General features: G+C 47.5%; 3 protein-coding genes across 4 annotated transcripts; all 3 read right to left on the reverse strand.

Moving 5' to 3' along the window:
* Positions 1–136: 136 nt before the first annotated feature.
* mapk12a (mitogen-activated protein kinase 12a) lies at positions 137–9216 on the reverse strand. The gene is made up of 12 exons (XM_028959310.1): positions 6673–9216; positions 5250–5379; positions 5085–5143; positions 4871–4982; positions 4069–4098; positions 3929–3976; positions 3694–3808; positions 2762–2833; positions 2553–2632; positions 1441–1519; positions 999–1172; positions 137–597 (listed from the first exon to the last, which is right to left on the reverse strand). Exons 1-12 carry the CDS (start codon positions 6789–6791, stop codon positions 530–532), a joined length of 1086 nt encoding a protein of 361 aa, XP_028815143.1. The 5' UTR covers positions 6792–9216; the 3' UTR covers positions 137–529.
* Positions 9217–9253: 37 nt separating this feature from the next.
* selenoo1 (selenoprotein O1) lies at positions 9254–15256 on the reverse strand. Of its 2 annotated transcripts, none has more exons than XM_028959307.1 (9): positions 14374–15255; positions 13592–13795; positions 12870–13047; positions 12111–12241; positions 11025–11302; positions 10795–10963; positions 10539–10724; positions 10315–10471; positions 9254–9564 (listed from the first exon to the last, which is right to left on the reverse strand). In XM_028959307.1, the coding sequence occupies exons 1-9, from the start codon at positions 14889–14891 to the stop codon at positions 9355–9357; spliced, it is 2031 nt and encodes a 676-aa protein (XP_028815140.1). In that variant the 5' UTR covers positions 14892–15255; the 3' UTR covers positions 9254–9354. The 2 variants fall into 2 exon arrangements, with proteins under 2 accessions (XP_028815140.1, XP_028815141.1); XM_028959308.1 differs by having other exon boundaries at positions 9364–9564; positions 14374–15256.
* An 895-nt stretch (positions 15257–16151) lies between these two features.
* Positions 16152–23324, reverse strand: trabd (TraB domain containing). The gene is made up of 10 exons (XM_028959311.1): positions 23269–23324; positions 21729–21791; positions 21594–21651; positions 20656–20822; positions 19413–19553; positions 19221–19331; positions 19002–19141; positions 18742–18914; positions 18564–18660; positions 16152–17905 (listed from the first exon to the last, which is right to left on the reverse strand). Exons 2-10 carry the CDS (start codon positions 21750–21752, stop codon positions 17734–17736), a joined length of 1083 nt encoding a protein of 360 aa, XP_028815144.1. The 5' UTR covers positions 21753–21791; positions 23269–23324; the 3' UTR covers positions 16152–17733.
* Between the last annotated feature and the right edge of the window lie 199 nt (positions 23325–23523).

Raw genomic sequence — 23523 nt, forward strand, 5'->3', positions numbered from 1 at the left:
GTATGATCAGTTTAACTATAATCACACAGTATTGTCACTTAAATCAATAAACAGGACAAAAACTGCTGGCCCCACCCAGTGGAGTCCCATCTGCTATAAATCTCCATCACACAGTTGTTTATATGAATCATACAGATATGATTTAATGCTTTATTGTAAATATCTGTAAATAGGCACACCCATAAAAACCATACCAGTGTAGTGGAACTGCTTATCTTTGGCTGATCAAAAGAGGCAAATGAGGTTCATGTTGCAATCAAGACTTTTACAAAAATGATGTAAACAACAATCTAAGCAGTTCCACAAATCACAATACGAAAAAAAAAAAAAAATAATAATACCAGTGTACAAATACCAGTGTACAAATAATTTCACCCACTTTACCGATATCTGTAACTTTTTTTTTTACCCCCAAATTTACATATGCTGATTAATGTAGGCAAAGGGAAAAGACAAGATCACCGCGTCATAAACGTCACACCATGATGCAGAAGAGGACCACACCCACACATCTACATTGAAAAGCGCTTCACAGGGACGTCTCCTTTAACTCTGCTGCGGGCGGCTGGAAAGACAGAATCTCTGTAAACGTGTGACCTACAAAAAGGAGAGCGAGAGAGACAGACTGATGAGTTCTAAAAGTTACCCGCCAAACGGATTAAAGGATGGAAACTGACGAATCGCGCCGCTTGCACAGAACTAGCATCACGATTAAGTCTTAACACAAAAAGCTATTCAATATTTAAACTTACCGGCCCAACCAGAGCGCCCCGACTCAGTTTCTTCATTTACAATTTGAAATATGTTAATATTTTTTTTAAATATGTCTGTGCGTGTGTGTGTGTGTGTGTGTGTGTGTATATATATATATATATATATTTTGATATTCCAGCTAATAAATGGCCTTAACCACGACGTTACACCAACTGCACCAAAACGACGTAGAAGCCGATTTCAGGTTCTTGTATCTTGAGTGCGTTTCATGCAAAAGCTCTTACGCTTCCACTGGTCCACCGTGAGGTCTGTGTGGTCCATGGAGTTGTCGTACGGCTGGACCTCCACCTGCTCCTCCGTGTCCCTTAAGTCACTGAAGTAGGGCAGCTGCAGGGCTTTACTCGCCGTCGCTCTGCACTCGGGGTCCAGCAGCAGCATGTGGTCAAGGACGCTGACAGCTGAGCGCAAGAACAAGGGGGACAAGAAGACAATCATCGTCGTCACCATCATCATCTCTCTTTACACGGGTCTCTCCAGGTAAGTATGAGAGTTTAAATAGCGTAACATTTACCAGACGCCCTTATCCAGAGCTCCCTACAGTCAGTAGCGACAGGGACAGTCAGGGTCACGTGTCTTGCTCAGGGACACTGAGCTCTTCTGGTTTATAGGCGAGCGTCTAGGCTACTACTGGCGTAAATTGTACGCGTGATGAAGAGCTCTTCTTACCTTGCGGGTTCGCTTTGGGCAGCAGGGTTTGCAGATCTTTCTTTTTTAACTTGGGCAGCTTTGCAATGTAATTTTTTGCCTGAAAGAAGAGACCTTCTGTACATGAGAAGACGTCTTTGGCCATCAGGCAGGAGACACAGGGGGATGAAAACCAGAATAAGCTGCATTAAAAAACAGATTTTATCCAAAAGTGCTCAACTCAAGATGTGCAATAGCTACCAGTGGGGTTCTTCACCTTACAAATGAGTCGAATGCACTTCTATTCTGTTTTACTTATGACAATGACAATAAATAAGTATCTATATATCGACGTGCCATTTTCACAACAGTTGGAGAACCAAGGTTGTAGAGAATGAGAGTTCAGGTGAGGAACGATCACTGCAAGCACTGGAACGGCTTTTTGGAAGAAATGTGTTACAAAAAGCAATATTTTGTTTTGTTTTTTTGTTTTTTTTTTGGCCAAGCCAATAATTCATTTATATATGTTATATACAGTACAGGCCAAAAGTTTGGACACCTTCTCATTCAATGTGTTTTTATTTTCATGACCATTTACGTTGGTAGATTCTCACTGAAGGCATCAAAACTATGAATGAACACATGTGGAGTTCTGTACTTAACAAAAAGTGGAGACCTGACCTCCACAGTCACCGGACCTGAACCCAGTCGAGAAGGTTTGGGGTGAGCTGGACCAACAAGTGCTAAACACCTTCAAGACTGTTGGAGAAGCATTTCAGGTGACGACCTCTTGAAGCTCATCGAGAGAATGCCAAGAGTGTGCAAAGCAGTAACCAGAGCAAAGAAACTAGAATATAAAACATGTTTTCACTTATTTCACCTTTTTTTGTTAAGTACATAACTCCACATGTGTTCATTCATAGTTTTGATGCCTTCAGTGAGAATCTACCAACGTAAATGGTCATGAAGATAAAGAAAACACGTTGAATGAGAAGATGTCGCCAGACTTTTGGCCTGGACTGCAGATTGAGCAAATAGCGACATTATAACAAATGAAAATAAAGATATATTGAAGATATTTTGCAGAATATTTTTTTTTATTAAAGCAGATGTAATTGAAGTAAAAGAGACAAAAAAAAAAAAAAAACACTCACATCCTGAGACTGTAACTTGCAGATGAACTCCTGAGTCGGCGTGCCAGTGATCTTCATGATCTCCGTCAACTGATCCAGGTCTGGCCGAATGAGGGTCAAAGGTCATAAATTGGGTGTTTACCACTCATTCACTCGGCTACAGAGTGTTCACGCTGCATCTGAATTAGCGCGGTGGAGCAGACGAAGCTCCTGCGCGGCGGGGAGGATACGGTCGTTCCCTTTAAACAGGGGTTTACCCAGCAGCATCTCAGCCATGATGCAGCCCACCGACCAGATGTCCACTGGAGACAGGAACAGACAGAGGAGGGACAAGGTTATGCAGGTGAACGCTCCACATTCCACATCGGGCCACGGCGCGGTGAAATCTCGGCGCCCCAGCTCCCGGAGGAAGCACCCGTCCGAGCAGGGCAGGGACATTTTAAAATGACGTCTCGGTCACCGCACACCGCGGTAAACAGCGTTCCCTCAGCTGATAAGACAAGTAGGCGTACCCAGGGAAAGAATCGCCGTGTTTTAGAGCAGGAGTGTCAAACGTCCCACAATCTTTTATCATGGCCCAGCACTGACGGCACACATTTACATTTACAGCATTTATCAGACGCCATTATCCAGAGCGACTTACAATCAGTATTTACAGGGACAGTCTCCCTGGAGCAACTTAGGGTTAAGTGTCTTGCTCAGGGACACGATGGTAGTTAGTGGGATTCGAACCTGGGTCTTCTGGTTCATAGGCGAGTGTGTTACCCACTAGGCCTACTACCCCTACACAAACTCCAGACCCCATAATGCAGTGCTTCAGTTGCCGAACGTGATCTATAAACTGTCGTTTCCACGTCGGGTCGTGAAGCAGCTCGCGGGGTAAGTAATATAAAGTGAAGTGATTGTCACATGTGATACACAGCAGCACAGCACACGGTGCACACAGTGAAATTTGTCCTCTGCATTTAACCCATCACCCTGAGTGAGCAGTGGGCAGCCATGACAGGCGCCCGGGGAGCAGTGTGTGGGGACGGTGCTTTGGACAGTGGCACCTCAGTGGCACCTTGGCGGATCGGGATTCGAACCGGCAACCTTCTGATTACGGGGCCGCTTCCTTAACCACTAGGTGCACACTGCGTTATGGGGCCTGCAGGGTCAGTACCTGTCTGCGTGTAATGCATCCAGCTGAGAATGATCTCCGGCGCCCTGTACCAGCGGGTCACCACGTATCCCGTCATCTCGCTGTCCGCCTGTCGGGCCAGGCCGAAATCCAGGATCTGCAGCGAACGTGGGACAGCGGGATACGAGATCCTTTTTTTAATGAACAGACCGCAACCGCGATGCTGCACAGAAAATAAATACTGCCGCCAAGGTACAGAAGACGGCGACGGCTCTACCTTAAGTTCACAGTCCTGGTTGATGGCCAGATTTCCTGGTTTCAGGTCCTAGAGATGGCAAAATAGGGGAAAGAAAAAATCTCAATCAAAAACATGGCGGAGGACTGAAGGTCGGCAAATCTGGGAGGAGGAGCCCTCACCCTGTGGATGATGCCGGCAGCGTGGATGTACTGGAACAGCAAGAAACGCGCCGTCAGTGCGGAATTCTTTTTCTAAACCGTACGCATTACAGCATTTACCAGACGCCCTTATCCAGAGCGCCTTACAGTCAGTAGTTACACTCAGGGACACTCAGGGTTAAGTGTCCTGCTCAGGGACACGATGGTAGTAAGTGGGGTTTGAACCTGGGTCTTCTGGCTCATAGGCGAGTGTGTTACCCACTAGTCTACTAACACGTATGGCATTAACCAGACTTATCCAGAGCGACTTACAATCAGTAGTTACAGGGACAGTCCCCCCCTGGAGACACTCAGGGTTAAGTGTCCTGCTCAGGGACACGATGGTAGTAAGTGGGGTTTGAACCTGGGTCTTCTGGCTCATAGGCGAGTGTGTTACCCACTAGTCTACTAACACGTATGGCATTAACCAGACTTATCCAGAGCGACTTACAATCAGTAGTTACAGGGACAGTCCCCCCCTGGAGACACTCAGGGTTAAGTGTCCTGCTCAGGGACACGATGGTAGTAAGTGGGGTTTGAACCTGGGTCTTCTGGCTCATAGGCGAGTGTGTTACCCACTAGGCTACTAACACGTATGGCATTTACCAGACTTATCCAGAGCGACTTACAATCAGTAGATACAGGGACAGTCCCCCCCTGGAGCAACTTAGGGTTAAGTGTCTTTCTCAGGGAAAGGAAGTGGGATTTGAACCTGTGACTCCGTAGTCTTCTGGTTCGTAGGCAAGTGTGTTACCCACTAGGCTACCACCATCCCTTCACGTACCTCCAATCCCCGCAGCATCTGGTAAACCAGGAACTGCACGCGTTCTTCGGACAGGCGCTCGATCTTCATGAGCTTGCCAAGGTCAGTGCCCATAAAGGGCATCACAAGATAACTAGAAGGGAAAAAAACAGGAAGGAGAGGAAGGAGTCAAGGTCCTGAAAACGCGGTTCTGAAAAACATTTGCCCCCTCGAAGGCAGATTAGGACGAACATACAAGTCGTGGAACCGGTCCAGGGAAAGGTCTGCCGTGAAAACGTCCAGGAGCCCGATGACCTGTTCGACAGAGAGAGAGAGAGAGAGAGAGTTGTGGGGGTCCGGTGTACGTCCACCACGTTCTCACAGCGCCCGGTGGAAAAAATAAAAATAAAAAATAACTCACATTCTCGTGCTTCATGTGCTTCAGCAGCCGCAGCTCCCGGTACGCCCGCTTGGCAAAGAGCTCGGACTGGAACGGCCGGTGGAGCTTCTTAATGGCGACCTTGGTCCCGCTCCTCCAGTCCACAGCGGAACTGAAGAGAAACAGGAGGAGGGAAGCGTTGCATATTTCACTTCTATTGCAGGACTTAAACAGTTTGTCCAAAACACGGATTTTCCTAAAACGATTGTTGCGGTGACGTGATGTGTGTGTGTGGACAGAGAGACTCTGAGCAGCGTCTGTAGACGTTCTACTTGGGGAGAAGATCGACCGACACCCAGTTCGTCTAGAACATCCCCACATATCAACATCCCCACTTCCCACACCTTCACTTTTTATTCTGGATTGTTTCTGTGTTTTTCCACTTTAAGATCCCAGAGTTACTGTTGTAATGAGTGTCACTCCTGACTAGAACTAATGCACAAGAATGAACGTTTTTGATCAGCAGAAAGATGATGAGATTTAACACTAAACACACAGAAACAGTTGGGGCCAAAAAATGTGCGTTTTGAAATTTGAAAATGTAGGAAACTTTTAAAAAAGGAAATTAGTAAACATCCAAATATCCATTCAAGAAAAATCATTTTGTGTTTTTCAAAAAGAAAGAAAATGTATGTTCTTTCTTTCTTTCTTTGTGCCTTTTTGTGTCCCTTACATTGCCACCCATATTTTACATTTCTGGCATTTACCAGACAGCCTTATCCAGACCAACTTAAAATCAGTAGTGTCAGGGACAGTCTCCCCCCCAGAGACACTCAGGGTTAACTGTCTTGCTCAGGGACACGATGATAGTAAGAGGACTTCACACTACTACTATTTTTTTTTTAATATGTAATATTTTAATGGCAAAGCAATAATTCAAGACTGAGCACAGGAATCACGTTTATAGGGTGCTAGTAGCCTAGTGGGTAACTATGAACCAGAAGTCCCAGGTTCAAATCCCACTTACTACCATCGTGTCCCTGAACCAGGACACTTAACCCTGAGTGTCTCCAGGGGGGGGGACTGTCCCTGTAACTACTGATTGTAAGTCGCTCTGGATAAGGTAAATGCCATAAAAGTATTTTCCACGCCCACTCACGTCATCACACGCAGGTCCGCAACTCGAACCTCTGTCCCCGCGACGCGGCCCCGCCCCCAGGGGACAAAGGTCAAAGTGCGCGGCACCCCCATCGCCCGTTTCATTTCTCAGCGCTTCGCTTTAATTACGTCGATAAAAGGCGACGTAATTAAACGGGGTCACCGCGGGCTACCGTGACCGACATCTTTGTTTTAAGTAGTTCTGTGGGTTTTGAAAGTTTGGCGACATTTAAACGCCGCAGCTCCGGAGCCGGGAACAAAGAGCGCCATTGTTCGCTGGGTCCGCGGTCCCCGGTCCCCCACTCACCACACGGTCCCGTACGCGCCCGTCCCCACCTGCCGCAGGTCCCGGTAGCGCTCGGGCACCTCCCACACGGTCCGGTTCACCTCCAGCCGGTGGAAACCGGGTCTGCCCCGGGCCGACATGGTTTAAAGGCCCCGCAGTGACGCCGCCGCCCGGTTATTCCCGAGCAGCCATGACAGGCAGGCGGCGGGGCTGGCCACGCCCTCACCTGACCGCCACGCCCACTTTATTCATCCGCGCCCAGAGGCACCTAAATAGGCGACAAAAAGGTGACGCACACATCTCATCGTACACATAAGTACACGAAAACATGGCAAAGGACATGCAAATGCCTGTTCTGGAGACATTTACAGCATTTACCAGACGCCCTTATCCAGAGCGACTTCGAATCAGAAGTTACAGGGACAGTCCCCCCTTGGAGACACTCAGGGTTAAGTGTCTTGCTCAGGGACACAATGGTAGTAAGTGGGATTTTGAACCTGGGACTTCTGGTTCACAGGCGAGTGCGTTACCCACTAGGCTACCAACACCCCTAGACATAACAATAATGTACCTGCCATGGGTGGAATTTGAAACTATATTTACATACAAGTTTGATGTAGTGGTGTGCAAAGGGCAGCACAGCTGCTGCGTTGACCTTGCATAAGGAGCCACAGACCTGGGGAGCCTGGGCTCGAACCGGCAACCTTCAACGCACAGGCACAGAGACACTCGGTCCACTCTCTGTCTGTGGCTTTTGCCGTGTTGTGCTGCCATGACCCGATAATGTCACCGGGCTTTGGTCAGAAGTGGAAATTTACTTGTAATTTACAAACATTCTTTCGCTATTGTGCAGCCGAAATCTACCAATTTACGACCATGTTTGTTGGTACGCTGGGCTAACTGGGTTCACTTCCACGTGGCACAGGTTCACAGGTTCACGTACCTTTAAAGATACGATATGGAATCACAAAGTTTCGTACCAGGAGGTTTAATATTGCACATTAAACATTGTATACTTGCAATCCTGGACTAATGCTCATCTGCTAACGGAATCTCCTGGCAGGCCTGCGCACGTTCTCGTGCATTTCTGAGGAATGCTGCCTGGAATCTGGCAGGCTTTGACATTCCCGTTCATCAGCTGAACATCTCGACCCATTTGTAGGTTTCACATATCCTGGAGTTCAGGTGACTTCGGTAAACATTGGTAAACAGTGAATTCATTGTTCAGCTGAATTCACGGTACATAGAAATCCAGCACTTTCACCTTCACTCTGGACTCTTTGCACAAAATCTTTGCGCTTTCTACTTTACTGCTTTTTTTAAACATTGTCTTTCACTTATTTGCACACCTTCACCCTGCCTGTTACACAGATTTTATGTTAAAGGCGTAAAAGTGTAATATTTGGTTATGTTTGCAATATTTGCATATTGGTTTTCATTGTATACTTGCAACATTTGCAATACTGTGGTCTGTAGCAGTCGCAAAAACATTTCACTGCATATCATACCATGTATGATTGTGTATGTGATAAATAAAATTTGAATTTGAAGGAGACATTTCAGCTCAAAAGAACATATAACACAGGCTTTTACCGCTTAAAGGACATCTTTTATTATCAAGTTTATTATCAAAACTGGTATATTTCAGACATGGTAGCACGGAGTTATGGCTGAAGGTGTTAAAAGTGCTTGTCTCATATCAAGGAAAAACCCCATCTAAGTGCCTCATGAGATGATGAATGAAGAGCAACTGTTGGAGAAAGAGGAGGTGGCGCCTCAGGATCCACACTATTGCCGTCCTGTTAAAATGAATGGATAATCACATGACGGACCAGGACCTGTGCTGTGATGGTCCAACATTGATCTTGCCCAAGGTGAGTCCATGTCCTAATTCATCTACTGATCCACAAGGAGTCTACTTCAATTCAGAGCAACACCCAGTCATACGGCTTTGGTAGCGGTTTGTCTGATTTCATATCAGGTGACCAAGTAACACACCCGCGCACACAGACACACTTCCTGTTGAGCCATTCTCCAGCGGCAGAGCTCCTGGACCTTCAGACCCACACCTGCCCCCTCGGGCTGGAGGTGTGAGGCTTCATACCAAGCCAGTGATGGACATCAAGGAGTGAAGTGCAGTTAAATGCCTCCAGATTAAAGCGCCTGATAACCTGCATGTTGGTGTTGGTAGTGGGTGTGGTCACTTTGAATGGAATTAAAGCGCTTGATAACTTGCATGTAGGTAGTGGCCGTGGTCACGTTCATCTGGGATTAAAGCACTGATAGCCTGTATGTTTGTTTCGTTAATAAACACAACCCACATGCTTCATCTTATATAGCACCGCAAAAATCCCTCTGAAATCAAATGGTTTTATATGTCTTGTCTCAACACTGGCTTGACCAAGGAGCTTTACCTTTGACCCTTATTACATCATGACAAACAGAGGTGGGCGTGTTCAATGCATCTATAAAGATTATTTGAATAATTTTCAACATATCAATATATAAAACAAACAAAAAAATCTATTCCCTTTGAAAGCTTTGCTGTACTTCAACTAATATATATATATATATATATATATATATATATATATATATATATATATATATATATATATATATAAAAAAAACATTTTCTCCACTAAGAGCCACACAAACACGCCCCACTTCTCTGAAGTCATGTGCCTTTGGGTCATGAAGGCTTTATGAAGATCATGTGACACAGATCTCCGCAGCCCATGCTGGTGGTTTACTGTCATAAGGGACCACCGCACAGGCTGCACTTCCCGGCGCACTGCGCTCTTCCACTTCTCTCAGGTCGTCTGCCTCCACCCTGCGCCCGGCCCATCCAGGCTGTTCCAGGCCCGGCATGGCACTGAAGGGCTTTTCTAGAACTTTCAGCACACGGTGGACCTGACAAAACAGATTGTACTGGTGTAATTTATAAATCTACAGATATAATGTCAAAAATGTTGAGCCACAGAGCTCTATAATGAACATGGATAACGGGATTTCTGTGAATAAGCAAATTACGGATTCCAACACAAATTTCACTTTCGCAAAAATAAATAAATAAATAAATAAATAAATAAATAAATAAAAATAATGCAATACCACTTCTGGCCAATAGGTGACATCACACTCCAGCACGTTACACTTCTATACTAACAAGAATAGTTTCACATGAATGAAATATCTCCTTTACTTCTATGCATCTACTGTTGCATTTGGTTCATTATACTTAATATAAGAATAGTCTTTGGTCATGAAACAATGACCTTTGGTAAGTGGTGGGCCCCGTAATCAGAAGGTTTTATCCCCATAACATGAAGACCTTTGATGTATTTATTTTAGGGCAGTCAAATATAACTGATATAAATAATAATGTGTCCTCTGCTTTTAACCATCACCCTGAGTGAGCAGTGGGCGGCCATGACAGGCGCCCGGGGAGCAGTGTGTGGGGACTGTACTATGCTCAGTGGCATCTAAGAACATTAAGAACATTCATGTTTGGGACAATGGCATATGTGAACTTGTTTGGCTTGAAGACGCTTGTAAAGTAAAGACTCACAATTCATTTTGGCGGCTCTTTTGACGCACAGCCTCTCTTTCGTGCCGTTGTAAATATTAATCAGTGGATTCATTGATTCAGTTTGCTTTTACCTCAGAGAAGTCGCCGTTCTCAGCTGCTTCTATTGCATTCTGGGCAATGTAGTTCCTGAGAACCACGCGGGGGTTCGTGCCGTCCATCACCCGCACCCTCTCCTCCCGCAGAGCAGAATCCTCGCCCTCGCCGGCCAACTCTCGCCGCAGCCTCTCCCTGCGGCACACCACACCATCAGTTCACTCTCCGCCGGCATCTACGCCCAGCTTCCCCGACCTCACACCTGTACTTTTGGAGCCAGCGGCTCCAGCCGTCCCGCTGTTTGGCCCTCAGCTGCTCTTCGCTGGTGTCCAGCAGCTCCCGGAGCCGCGCCAGGCGCTCCAGCTGCTTGGAGACGCTCCTCCGGTCGGCCAGCACGTTGAAGAGCCCAGGGTTGCTCTGAGCCATGGACAGCAGCATGGCCATCTCGCTGCCGGAGAGACGGGGACAAGTTGCGTTTCTGGAACAAGACATCGCGTCGCGGGCAGTTCTTTACTCACCGGGGGTCCATGGTGGGCCGGCTGGCGGCCTTCAGCTCCTCCAGAGAAGAACACTGCTCCAGCAGGAGCGCAGAGGCTTGCCTCAGCGCATCGCCGCCCCCATCCTTGCCTTCCTCCCCTGGGCACGACACTTGGCTCAGGCAGCGGAAGGTGTTGGTGAAGTCAGCACCTGAGGGAACAGGCGTGTCGAGAAGAGCTTCCACAATTTAAAAAGTTGCTCCGGCCCTCACCGGTGTCGTGCATGGTCTGCATCAGCTCAGTGATCAGCATCTCGTCCTCCGGCTCCTCCCTGCGCAGGAGGCCCAGCTTCCTCCTCATGTTGGCCAGGTAGAAGGCGTTGTAAAGGGCCTGGTACTCGTCCAGCGCGGCCTCGGCGCGCTCGGCAGGCAGGTCGGGAGCCAGCGCCTCCGCCAGGCGCGCCAGGTTCCAGTGGCAGACCGCTGGCTGGGCCTGGTAGGAGTAGCGGCCCGAGTTATCGGACGCGTTACAGACGAAGTCGGGGTCAAACCTGGAAAACAGAGAATCACGAGGTTATAACAGAGAGTACGCCATTTTACATTTACAGCATTTATCAGACGCCCTTATCCAGAGCGACTTGCAATCAGTAGTTACAGGGACAGTCCCCCCCCTGGAGACACTCAGGGTTAAGTGTCCTGCTCAGGGACACGATGGTAGTAAGTGGGATTTGAACCCGGGTCTTCTGGTTCACAGGCGAGTGTGTTACCCACTAGGCTACTACCACCCAAAAGTTACTGGTCATTTAGAAAAATTAAACATTTAAGAACCTTTAAGAAACACTTGTACAAAACGTATTTCAGACGAATCTAACACACACACACACACACACAGCACCAATTTTTAAAAAAATAAATTAATTTTCTTTGTCTGGCACTTAACAATTTCCTACCATGTTCTTTTCCTGACAAGTTGGGCCTTATCAGGGATCTTAGTTTTGTAACTCAAAATCTATAGAAACCGAATGAGAATTCCTGGTGTCTTCCTCTTGTAAGTCGCTTTGGAGAAAAAGCGTCTGCCAAGTAAAGTAAAGTAAAGAAACATGAAACCTGTGCAAGTTTTAAATAGTTATAACTTGCTTCTTTACATTCTGGCAGAACATATTCTAGTCTGATAAATCAATGACAGGCTTGCATTGGCAAACACAGAGCCATTCCACTGGAACTCAAGACTGGTGGTTGCTGGTAATGGTCACTACCAGCCACATTTAAAACTGCAGCGTCACTACCAGCCACATTTAAAATTGCAGAGTCATTTAAAACACGAACAAGGCGTGGCCAGCTGCAGGGTGGGCTTCTGACCTGTCCATGAAGCCGAAGGGCCCGTAGTCCAGCGTTAATCCGAGAATGCTCATGTTGTCCGTGTTGAGAACTCCATGACAGAAGCCCACACACTGCCACTGAGCCACCATGCGAGCTGTCCGCACCGTTACCTATTAGGCAAATTAGCACGTTTATTACACTTTGCCATTTTCATAAAGATGCAACATCATCTCGCCAGTCAGTACTCGATCTGTGAAAGCTGCCATACGCATATATACTGTACAGACCAAAAGTTTGGACACCTTCCCATTCAATGTGTTTTCTTTATTTTCGTGACCATTTACTTTGGTAGATTCTCACTGAAGGCATCAGAACTATGAATGAACACATGTGGAGTTCTGTACTTAACAAAAAGTGGAGACCTGACCTCCACAGTCACCGGACCTGAACCCAATCCAGATGGTTTGGGGTGAGCTGGACCAACAAGTGCTAAACACCTCTGGGAACTCCTTCAAGACTGTTGGAGAAGCATTTCAGGTGACGACCTCTTGAAGCTCATCGAGAGAATGCCAAGAGTGTGCAAAGCAGTAATCAGAGCAAAGAAACTAGAATATAAAACATGTTTTCACTTATTTCATCTTTTTTTGTTAAGTACAGAACTCCACATGTGTTCATTCATAGTTTTGATGCCTTCAGGGAGAATCTACAACGTAAATGGTCATGAAGATAAAGAAAACACGTTGAATGAGAAGGTGTCTCCAGACTTTTGTCCTCTACTGTATATAAAAAGCAGCTCACCTCCCTGAAGAAAGCCGCGTTCCTCTCTACTTTATCATTGTGGTTCTGCTGGATTTCAGGGAAGAAGGTTTCGATGACGTAGTCCAGCATCTGTGTTCTGATGTGATCGCAGCCGTAGCTCGGCCCCTGTCGGCCAGTGAGCTCATCGGCCTTCTTGAAGATCTCAAACGAGCCAAACCTGCAGACACATCGAAAACCAGAAGAAACATAAATGCCACACAGACAAGAAACAACGATCTCACGATACGATACGCATCAAGATACGCTGGTTACCATACAATTATATCATGATATATTGTGATACTGTACAGTATTGTATGTGGCAGTGGCGGTCTAGCGGTTAAGGAAGTGGCCCCATAATCAGAAGGTTGCCAACTTGTATACAAAAATATCGATATTCGATGTCCTTGTATCAATACAATATCACCACATAAAATATCGCGATATATTGCTTTGTGGATATTTCCTAACACACCTACAATAAACGGTGGCGGCCAACACGGCTTAGAGATGGTGGAGGGGTGGTAGTAGTCTAGCGGGTAACACCACACACCTATGGACCAGAAGACCCAAGTTCAAACCCCACTTACTACCATCGTGTCCCTGAGCAGGACACTTAACCCTGAGTGTCTCCAGGGGGGGACTGTCCCCGTAACTACTGACTGCAAGTCACTCTGGATAAGGGCGTCTGGTAAATGCCTGTTAATAAAATGGAGGCTGACCTGATGAAGGTGGGGGCGATACGGAGGACCACAGAGCACCTCTCCAGAACGGGGTTCCCGCGGTAGAACACGTCCCTGGCGACCTTGGAGTCAGAGGTCACCACAGAGCCGGCCCTGGTGGTGGGTATACCCAGCGCGAAGACCGCTTCGCTGCACAGAAACTCTCGGATGCTGGACCTCAGGACCTTCCGGCCGTCAGCCTGCCTGGATTCATGCCACGTCATATTTTTTTAGGAGGAACGTGTTGCTTTCAGCATGTACTCAGTAATCATCATGAACTTTATTAAAATAATAATAATAATAATAATAATAATGTCTTATTTCCATGCATCCCATTAAATCCAGGCATTTATCGCCTCACGGCTGGATTACTGTAATTCATTATACTTTGGTATTGGTCGGTCCTTAACCCATCAGCTGCAACAAGCGAATGCGGGACCACGTTCCCCGATTCTGCACTCACTTCATTGGTTACCAGTGAAGTTTAGGGTAGAGCGAGAGATCTTGCTAATTGTTTCTAAAACTCTAAACGGGTCAGCGTCACAGTACCCCTGTGGGTCAGTGGTGGCCTAGCGGTTAAGGAGGTGGCCCCGTAATTAGAAGGTTGCGGGTTCGAATGCCGAGCCACCAAGGTGCCACTGAGCAGTGGTCCAGCTTTGGACCACTATACTTTAAAAAAAAAAAAAAAAGTTAGAACTGGGTAAGGAACAATGTTTTTCGGTAGTTTTACTACTCTTATTGTCTGGTGTCCTGTGGTTATAAACGTATTCGAATTTATTTACCTGGAGTACGGGGTCACACCGGCACCCTTCACCTGGACCTCCCACCGGCCCTGCGGGGCCTTCACCTCGCCCAGGTAACACGCCGCTCCGTCGCCCAGCTGCCCCGCGAACTGTCCGAACTGGTGTCCGCAGTAGCAGTGCGCGGCCGGCTCCGAGCCCGGCATCAGCCTGGATCCGCTCAGGTACTCCGGGCCCCGCGGGTCGCCGAGGACCTCCTCCGCGCCCACGCCGATCAGGGCCAGGGCGCCGGCCGACACGGCCACGAAGCGCGGGTTCGTCAGCGGGCTGGGCCGGACCCGGGAGAAGCAGGCGCCGCGCACCAGCCGGACCCCGGGCTCCTCCGACGGGTCCAGCGGAAGCGTCCGGAGCGCCGCGTTGTCGAACTGCAGACGTTCGAGGGCGGAACGACTCGCCGTCGAGCCCATGCCATCCATGCCGGGCGCACACGGGCGGCGGGGGAGGACGAGTGCGGACCCGAACGGAGCGGCCCGGCGCACACCAGCCCCTAGTGCAGCCATCCACCGGCGGCCATGTTGCTACCGCGGTGCGGATTTGTTATGAGTCCGACCGGAAACGCGAAAACCAAATTTACGCCCCGATCCAGAGCGAAACCCGTAAATACTACAAGAAGCCTTTTAAAGTTATTATTAATACTAAAAATGTAGTGTAAGTGCTGAAAATGTCCATCAAAATGGACCACCCCTTTTGTTATGAGTTTGTTATGAGTCCAACCGGAAACGCGAGCCGGGAAGGAACCAAATATACGCCCCGACCCAGAGCGAAACCCGTAAATACGGCAAGTAACCTTTTTAAAATTATTATTATTATTACTAAAAATGTAGTGTACTTGACAAATTCCCGGACTATCTGTCCCAGGACCAGGAACTTTGCTACATCTCCTACTAATGGCTGCAAGAAAATGATAACAACTTATTGGTTGAAACCTGAACCACCCCCCGCCCAGTTATATTTAATGGAACAGTTGACAGCACAACTACAGCTGAAGACTCACATCTTTGGAAGTAGATGGGGACCAGTTCAAAGCCTTGTTGGATAGGCCACTTATGTCCAATCAGGACTGTGTAAGTGCTGAAAATGTCCATCAAAATGGACCACCCCTTTTGTTATGAGTTTGTTTTGAGTCCGACCAGAATCGCAAGACGGGAAGGAACCAAATTTACGCCCTGATCCAGAGCGAAACTCGTAAATACAAAAAGCCTTTTTTTAAAATTATTATTAATACTGAAAAAGTAGATCAAGTGCTGAAAATGTCCATCAAAATGGACCATCTAAAGTGAAGTGATTGTGAAACACTGCAGCACTTATCCAGAGCGACTTACAGGGACAGTCCCCCCCTGGAATACACTCAGGGTTAAGTGTCTTGCTCAGGGACACGATGGTAGTAAGTGGGGTTTGAACCTGGGTCTTCTGGTTCACAGGCGAGTGTGTTACCCGCTAGGCTACTACGAGTGGTGTGTTGGGGACGGTACCTTCATCAAGGGGACCTCGGTGGCATCTTGGCGCCTCTGGATTTGAACCAGCGACCTTCTGATTACTTTTTTTAAACATAAAAATACACATTTGAATACATTTTCCCTAATACCCGATTATAAGGCAACTCACTATCATGTGTGTGTGAGTGTGTCCCCAGGGTTGGGTCCAATGCAGTTATTTTTCCATAATGACTTCACTAAAATCACAAGAGTTAACATTTTCTTCGTTTCATCCTGTATAGACCATAATTACAATAGAAAAAATAAAAAGACAAAACCACTGAATTCCATACAGTACAATTGTTTATTTAGCAAATTTGGAGTATCGCTCATATTTGGCTTAACAATGCAATACCACTGAAAACTTTTACTTTAAGAGGAGCAACACTGGCTTGATAAGATATGGCCTAACTATTCATGCTTCTGCAGAGCAATCAGGAACAGATGGAAACCAAGTGGGCTTTCATATTTACGTGTGATGACTTATGCATTAGAGTTTTTACATTTTTGTAAAAAAATTATTATTATTATTACTGACCCCTTTGCATGTCGGACTCTTCATCATTCCAGTCTAAGGGACGCAGGAGGCTTCCCCCTGTTCAGTCTTGTGCAAATATAATACAGCCACCAAATTCACCGGGCCCTGGGCCAATGGCGCGTGTACATCCTACATTCTGTGGCTCAGTGTGCATAGTAGCTGTGCATTCAGGAATCCGAAGGTGACGGCGGGCCCGGCCGGTGGACGTTCGGCGCCCTTCCGAACGTTCCCACCCACCCCCCCGAGGCCACGCCCACTCCACTGAGGCCGACAGCATGCCGAAGCGAAACTAAAAGCACAACTTTTTAAAAAAAGGCAGCGGCGTATATAAATAAGGCATTTCCCTGCAAGTACCGCGGACACAACAGCCTGGACCACACATTCCGATCAGTAGTGAACCCCCACCCTCCTCCTGAGAGCGCAGCATTTAGAAAGGAACCAGGAGGGTTCTACCGGTTTTAAAAACGGGCAATTCGAGTCAGAGCGGTGCATTGCAGGTGACGCCGACACCCCCATCAGAGACGTCGGGGTCCTGAGACACGTCCAGTTAAACCAACGGGTTTGAGGAAAGTGCGTGTTTCTGGATAACAGCATGTGTAGTGTGTGGAGTTCCGGCATGTTGATCTCGCTTCACTGTCATTACAGCAGTAAAAGTGACCTGGATCACAACGGCCAGCGGCATCACCATCATCCTCGCGGTCCCACCAAGGCTGCAGTGGCTACTCGAGATTGTCAGCAGGGACCTGAACGACGGCAGGCACTGTGTTCCTCCACCGTAGGCGGCAGAAAACTGGTTTAAGTCAGACTCTTTCCACACTTCAGGGTAAAAAGTCACGGCCGGGTCGTTCTACCGAACAAATTAATACCTCAATACGCCCAACGATGAAAGGAAAACATCAACGATAACCAGAGGGGCTAACGGTTCTAATATAGTACAGCCCCGAGGGACTGAATTTGGCGACGGAAGTTTTAAAATTCATACGTGAAACCTTCGAGATGTGCTTGGTCTGCCGTAGGCAGGAGAGGTAACTCATCGTTTCTAAAAACAGAACTGGCAGGTAAAGTGGAGCAGGGAACTGAAGAGGCGAAGGACGCGCTGCTAATTCATTAAAAAGAAAATGAAAAAAAAAAAAAACAGCAAAAAAAAAATCTCTCACAATTAGTTCGAGAAGAAAGAGTCAGGAAGGGTGCCGTCCGGGTTCTTTGGCAGTGCGAGTGGGAGCGGCGGCCCCAGCCGGTCCCCACTCATTAAGGCTAACGGTGTCCCCGGTGACGGCCCTGTCCCGGGTCGGCCGGGGACGGGAGGAGGTAGTGGCCGCGGGCGGGGCGTCAGACAGCAGAGGGCTTCGCGTTGGCCAGCAGCGACTGGGTCGCGGGCGCGTTCAGCAGAACCCGGGCCACGCCCGTTCCGGCGCGGTAACACGCGTATCCCAGCATGCCGACCACGGCACCCTTGGCCGCGGTCCGTAGCAGCCAGCCGAAGCGCGATGGAGGAGCGACGCTGCAACAAGACAGGAAACTCGGATCATTTCACCAGATCATTAAAATATTAGCTCATTTCTAGTCGTATGAAATAGCTTTTGCCATCGGTTAAAAAGTCGTGGTGTGCGTTCGATAGTTCGTTTCCTCTGGTGAGCATCGATTTCAAGGAAATGTTTTCTCGTTCCGCACATGAGGGGATATTTTTTACAAAGAAACTTTGAAACCTGATTAGCGAGGAGGACACATTTACATTTACAGTGTTTACAGTCTGTAGTTACAGGGACAGTCCCCCCCCCTGGAGACATTCAGGGTTAAGTGTCCTGCTCAGGGACACGATGGTAGTAAGTGGGGTTTGAACCTGGGTCTTCTGGTTCACAGGCGACTACCACCCAGACATGATACACCCTGACCAGGAGTATTAGGGTGTTAGTGGCGTAGCGGGTAACACAGTCGCCTGTGAACCAGAAGAACCAGGTTCACACCCCACTTACTACCATTGTGTCCCCAAGCAAGACAGGGGGGGACTGTCCCTGTAACTACTGACTGGTAAATGCCGTAAATGTAGTATAATACGGGCCAATAGTCGGGGGTTACTGAGAGGACGACTTGAATAAATACAGACTGAAGCAGGATCATCTGCTTCGCTACGGACCAGACAAGATGCTGTTCACACACACCTGAGGATCTCCTGCACGTTGAGCTCCTGGTCCCAGTTCTGCTCAATCCCAGGTACGTGGCCGATGCCCACCACGCCGACAACTACAGCTGGTACTTCTGCAGACACGCACGTTTGCATATATGAGACTGAGCCATCAGCACAGGGACGAGTGCTGTCGCTGTGGAGGCGGGACTCACTCTGGTTGTTAGGCGGCGCCTCCACGCAGCGCGCGGCCTGGCGGAGCGTGTGGGCGAGGTAGACGTCGCGCTCTGCAACGATGGTGCGGTGCAGCGCCGGGAACTCGCCGATCATCTCCGACATGGTCTGCTCCAGCAGGTCCTTCTGCTTGCACTTCTCCACGTCCTCTTTGCTGCCGCCGGGAATTCGGGAGAACCAGATCAGCGCCACTCTCCGGAACCTTTTTCGGAATATTCCAATACTCTCCGGCATTTCTCACCTGATGGGATCGGACAGGAAACAGAGACCCCAGGCCAGCTTGGCCTTCTGCCACAGGCTCAAGGCGGCAATGGCGCGCTTGAACGTCACGGGAATGGGCCGATCTCCCAGGTGGAACTTACAGAAGGGGACTTTTCCTGCCTGGAGGGGTCAGAGGAAGGGGTCAGGGGACCTGCGAAGCCACACCGATCCGGCTCCCTCGAGGAACAGACAGACTTGCCTCCTTGAAGGCTTCTCTGAACTCCCCGCCCGGCGCCATGCCCAGCTGCTCGGTGATGTGTGCCGAGACCTTGAGCAGCAAGATCTGCATCAGGCCAGACATGACTCCGTTCTGCCGAAGAGCGAACGCCATGAGTTTCCAGCTATGCAGAGAGGACATTCGGAGTAACGTGAAGGTCTACCGGTGCCACACCTGTTTGATGGCCTGCTGCACCTTGTCCAGGTTGATGTCTTTCGCCTCCTTCAGCAGCGTTGTCTCGTCCATTTTCAGCATGGAAACCCTGTACTGACACAACTCCACCACCACGACGTCGGGCTGCACCGCACGGATCGTCTGGACCAGACGAAGGGAAGAATAAAAAAATAAATAAAAAGTGAAGCGATTTTCATTGTGAGACACAGCACACGGTGAAACGTGTCCTCTGTATTTAACCATCAACCTGAATGAGCAGTGGGCGGCCATGACAGGCGCCCGGGGAGCAGTGTGTGGGGACGGTGCTTTGCTCAGTCTTTACACCGGCTTCCATTTCAGTACAGGATTGTTTTTAAACGTGGGGGACATTTTAAAATCAATCGCGCAAAGTGAAATTAATATTAATACGAGCCTGTCTGCGGTCCTGCAGTGGCTAGAAATGGCAAGAGGTGTAATGAGTGTTTAGGTCATTCTGCTTCGACTTTCAGAGAGCGGCAGCTCAGACGGTCAGATCTGGAATTTGTCCCCTTATGACGACGGCGAAATCTCATTGTGGGACTGGATCAACGTGGCTGTAATTCTGCACCACGGCTTAATTTCAGAAAGAGACTTCAGATACAGAATTAGGGGGACAAACATAATAGGGGACATTTAAAGCACTATTAATTGTGTACAAGTTAATGGTTTAGGCCCTAAATATATATCTGATATGTTTGAAGGATATTTTATCCTAGTAGGTCTCTCAGACCTATGGTGAGAAGGGCCAAATCTAAACATGGTGGTTGTAGCCAAACGCTGGAACCAACTACCAAGCCATATCAGATCTGCCCCACCAGCTGACAGCTTAAGAAACCAGCTTAAAACTGCATTTCTTTGGAATTCCACATGGTCCTCGCCTCTGAGCTGTTTATGGAATACCCAGGAGTTATGTTCAAAGGGTGAGAAAGTAACACACATATTTAATGCTGTATTTTATGCTGTTCTCTTTGTTTTTTTTAAAGCACACTGAATGACCCCTGTGTATGATAATGTGCTAGATAAATAAATGTCTTGCCTAATAATAAAGGAAAAGGTCATTTAGGGTCATTAAGAAATTCCATTGTTTGCCCATTTAAAAAAAATATTATCCATCATTAACAGCCATTTTCAATATGACCAATATCTGGGCTGGAGTTGGTCGTAAAAAAAAAAAAAAAAAGAATAAAATGGAGTAAAGCTGCATTAGTGCATTTCACAGCCTCACCGTGGCAACGTCGTTCTTGCTGCTGTCGCTGAAATGGGCCGTGCCCACCAGATACACCATGCTGCCTTCGGGCGTGGTCAGTCGGGTGACGGTGCTGGGCAGTGCAGGGTCCACTTGTCGGCGACTGGCACGCATCTGCCACAAGACTTCCAGCGCTTCTGCATTTGCTAAAGAGGACAGGAACACACACACAGACGTGCACCTTCAGAACAAATTGGGCAATGGTGGCCTAACTGGTAAAGGAATCGGATTCGTATTCGAAGGGTTGCAGGGTACTTTAAATTACTGATTGGCCTTTCAGCTAAATCGCAAAACATGACAAAACGATCACAGCATCTTGTACCTCGCCTCCGATTTTACGTTTTCACTGAACTGTAGAATATCGCAATATGTACAGTAGCACAATATATTGTTATATAATCTTATTGTGATATGTATCATTTTGTGAGATCCTTGCCAACACACCCCTACTGTATCTGACGTCTCTTTCCGAAATTCAAACTTTGTGCAGAATTACTGCCACTTTGATCCAATCCCACAATAAGATTTCCCAGGACGCGCCGTTCCAGTGTCTGTAGCTTTAAATGCTAATGAGGAGGAGAAAGGAAGCCATGACGGTCAGTGGAGATGTTTTTGGGGGGGAGGGATTCTCTGGGCGAATAAAGTATGAGAAATGTCGTAAGTAGACAAATTTCAGATCCGACCGTCTGAGCTGCTGCTCTCTGAACGGTGTAGCAGAATAACCTAAATATCGGCATTTCTAGCCACGGCAGGACCATAAACAGGCCAGGGGAACTTAATTAATGGGAGATTAATTCATGTTAAATCATCTCACAGTCACATTTTCATAATAGTGGACCTTTAATCTCAGGCCCTCGAGAGCAATCAACAAAGAATCCATTTAAATAAAAATAAATAAATAAATAAATAAAACTCACAAAGTCCTAAGGGGAACCTTGCCTGGGAACCATCTTCAGGAGATCCAACGGGGTCATCCTAAAAACAGAACAGAATGCCGATCAATAATTACCCTGTTAGCCTGAACTGCGGGCCGAGCCTGGTTCTGGGCATACCTCTGCGTTGTTGGCCTGGTCCATGGTCCCAACTCAGGTGCGTGTTTCTTCCCAGTTCTGAAACTAAAAAGCATGTTTCAAATTTGAAAAAATGTCCAAACGGCCGTTAATTTAGCGGGATTAAAAAAAAATAATAATCTGATAAATCACAGCCCCAAAGCTGATTAATAAAACAGCGTATACGTAAAAGCAGCGTATAAATAATATTTGTGCAAGCGTTACGTTGTAAAGGAAACATAATTATGACAGATTAATCTCAGTCTCCTGCCCCCAGTAAGACGTTAAGTGTCTTGTTCAGGGAGACAATGGTAGTAAGTGGGGTTCGAACCTGGGTTCTTTCTCACAGGCGAGTGTGTTACCCACTTGACTACTACCACCCACATTTAATTTAAATCATCAATTTTACATTTACATTTACGGCATTTGGCAGACGCCCTTATCCAGAGCGACTTGCAACGTGCTTCCATGTTACCATCGATGAAGTGATCAGTTCTGGTTCATTAGGACCCCCAACTATGAATACAATCTTTTTATTCACTCTGTTATAGTTTCTATACAGAAGTCAGACAAGAAGAAGGTTACAAGTTCATCTAAATCTTCTGTAAAGAGGAAGGTCTTGAGCTGCCGTGTGAAGGTGCTCAGTGACTGAGCTGGAAGTTCATTCCACCACCGAGGGGCCAAGACGGAGAAGAGTCTAGATGAGCGTCTTCCTCGTACCTTCAGAGATGGAGGGACCAGGCGAGCAGTACTGGAGGCTCGGAGTATACGAGGTGCAGTGCGAGGTGTAATAAGGGCTGTGAGGTAGGATGGTGCTGCTCCATGTTTGGCTTTGTAGGCCAGCATCAGTATTTTGAACCTGATGCGTGCAGATACTGGGAGCCAGTGGAGGGAACGTAGCAGAGGGGCGGTGTGGGAGAGTTTGGGAAGGGCAATTTTAATTCTCTATTAGAGAACGGGGGAAAAAACGTGGTATTTGGTGCAGTAGCCTCATTTTAATTTACAGAGATCAGACATATTTTAAATCCAGAGCTGGTCTGGTGATCAGGGCCCGTGAGTTTAACGGAAATCACAGCCAGGATGTCGGTCCGTTTTGCACGTTTTACACACACAGCACCGTAACTTGGCCTACCAGAGGCGTCCATGTCCAACGACCGGGGAAAATACAAACGCATGATCACAAAACATCATCTAACGTTGAAAACATAGTGAATTTGGGAACTTTTTAAAGTGACGAAACATTACAGGTAGTAAATTCCATGCGTTCTGTTTTGACCAGGAATGTTGTGGGCCACCTGCATAGAAAACGAGTTCCTAACAGAAGCAACAGATAAGATAAGAGAATCTCTCCCTTCAGCTCGTGTTCACTCCCGGTGAGTTGGCGTTAGCCTAGCCTGCTAACCCTCCCACACGTCCGAGTTCAGCAAAAGTGAACAAAGCGCCCGGTTATTATGCCAACTTCACAGCACACGTAATTGTGGGAGATTCGTAGAATCTACACAAATCGGAACACGAGATGTTCAAAACTAATGGTGAAACTCACGTCAGGGGAAATCTGCGCGGCTTGAGCAAACATGTATTCCTGATCGCCGGTCCGTCGCAGTGCATTGTGGTCGTTGTAGTGAACCCCCCCCAAGATCCACCCCCGTGGAATTGTGGGATATGAAGTTTTTCGCCCAATGCTTCAGCCGCGCAGTGTATGTGTGTGCGGGAATCGGTTTTTACCATTTAAACATTTATTACAAAAACATGATTTATTATTACCTCCATTTGTTCTCTAAAGAAACGCTTAACGATA

The sequence above is a fragment of the Denticeps clupeoides genome, chromosome 17 (assembly GCF_900700375.1).
Source record: "Denticeps clupeoides chromosome 17, fDenClu1.1, whole genome shotgun sequence".
Taxonomy (NCBI): domain Eukaryota; kingdom Metazoa; phylum Chordata; class Actinopteri; order Clupeiformes; family Denticipitidae; genus Denticeps; species Denticeps clupeoides.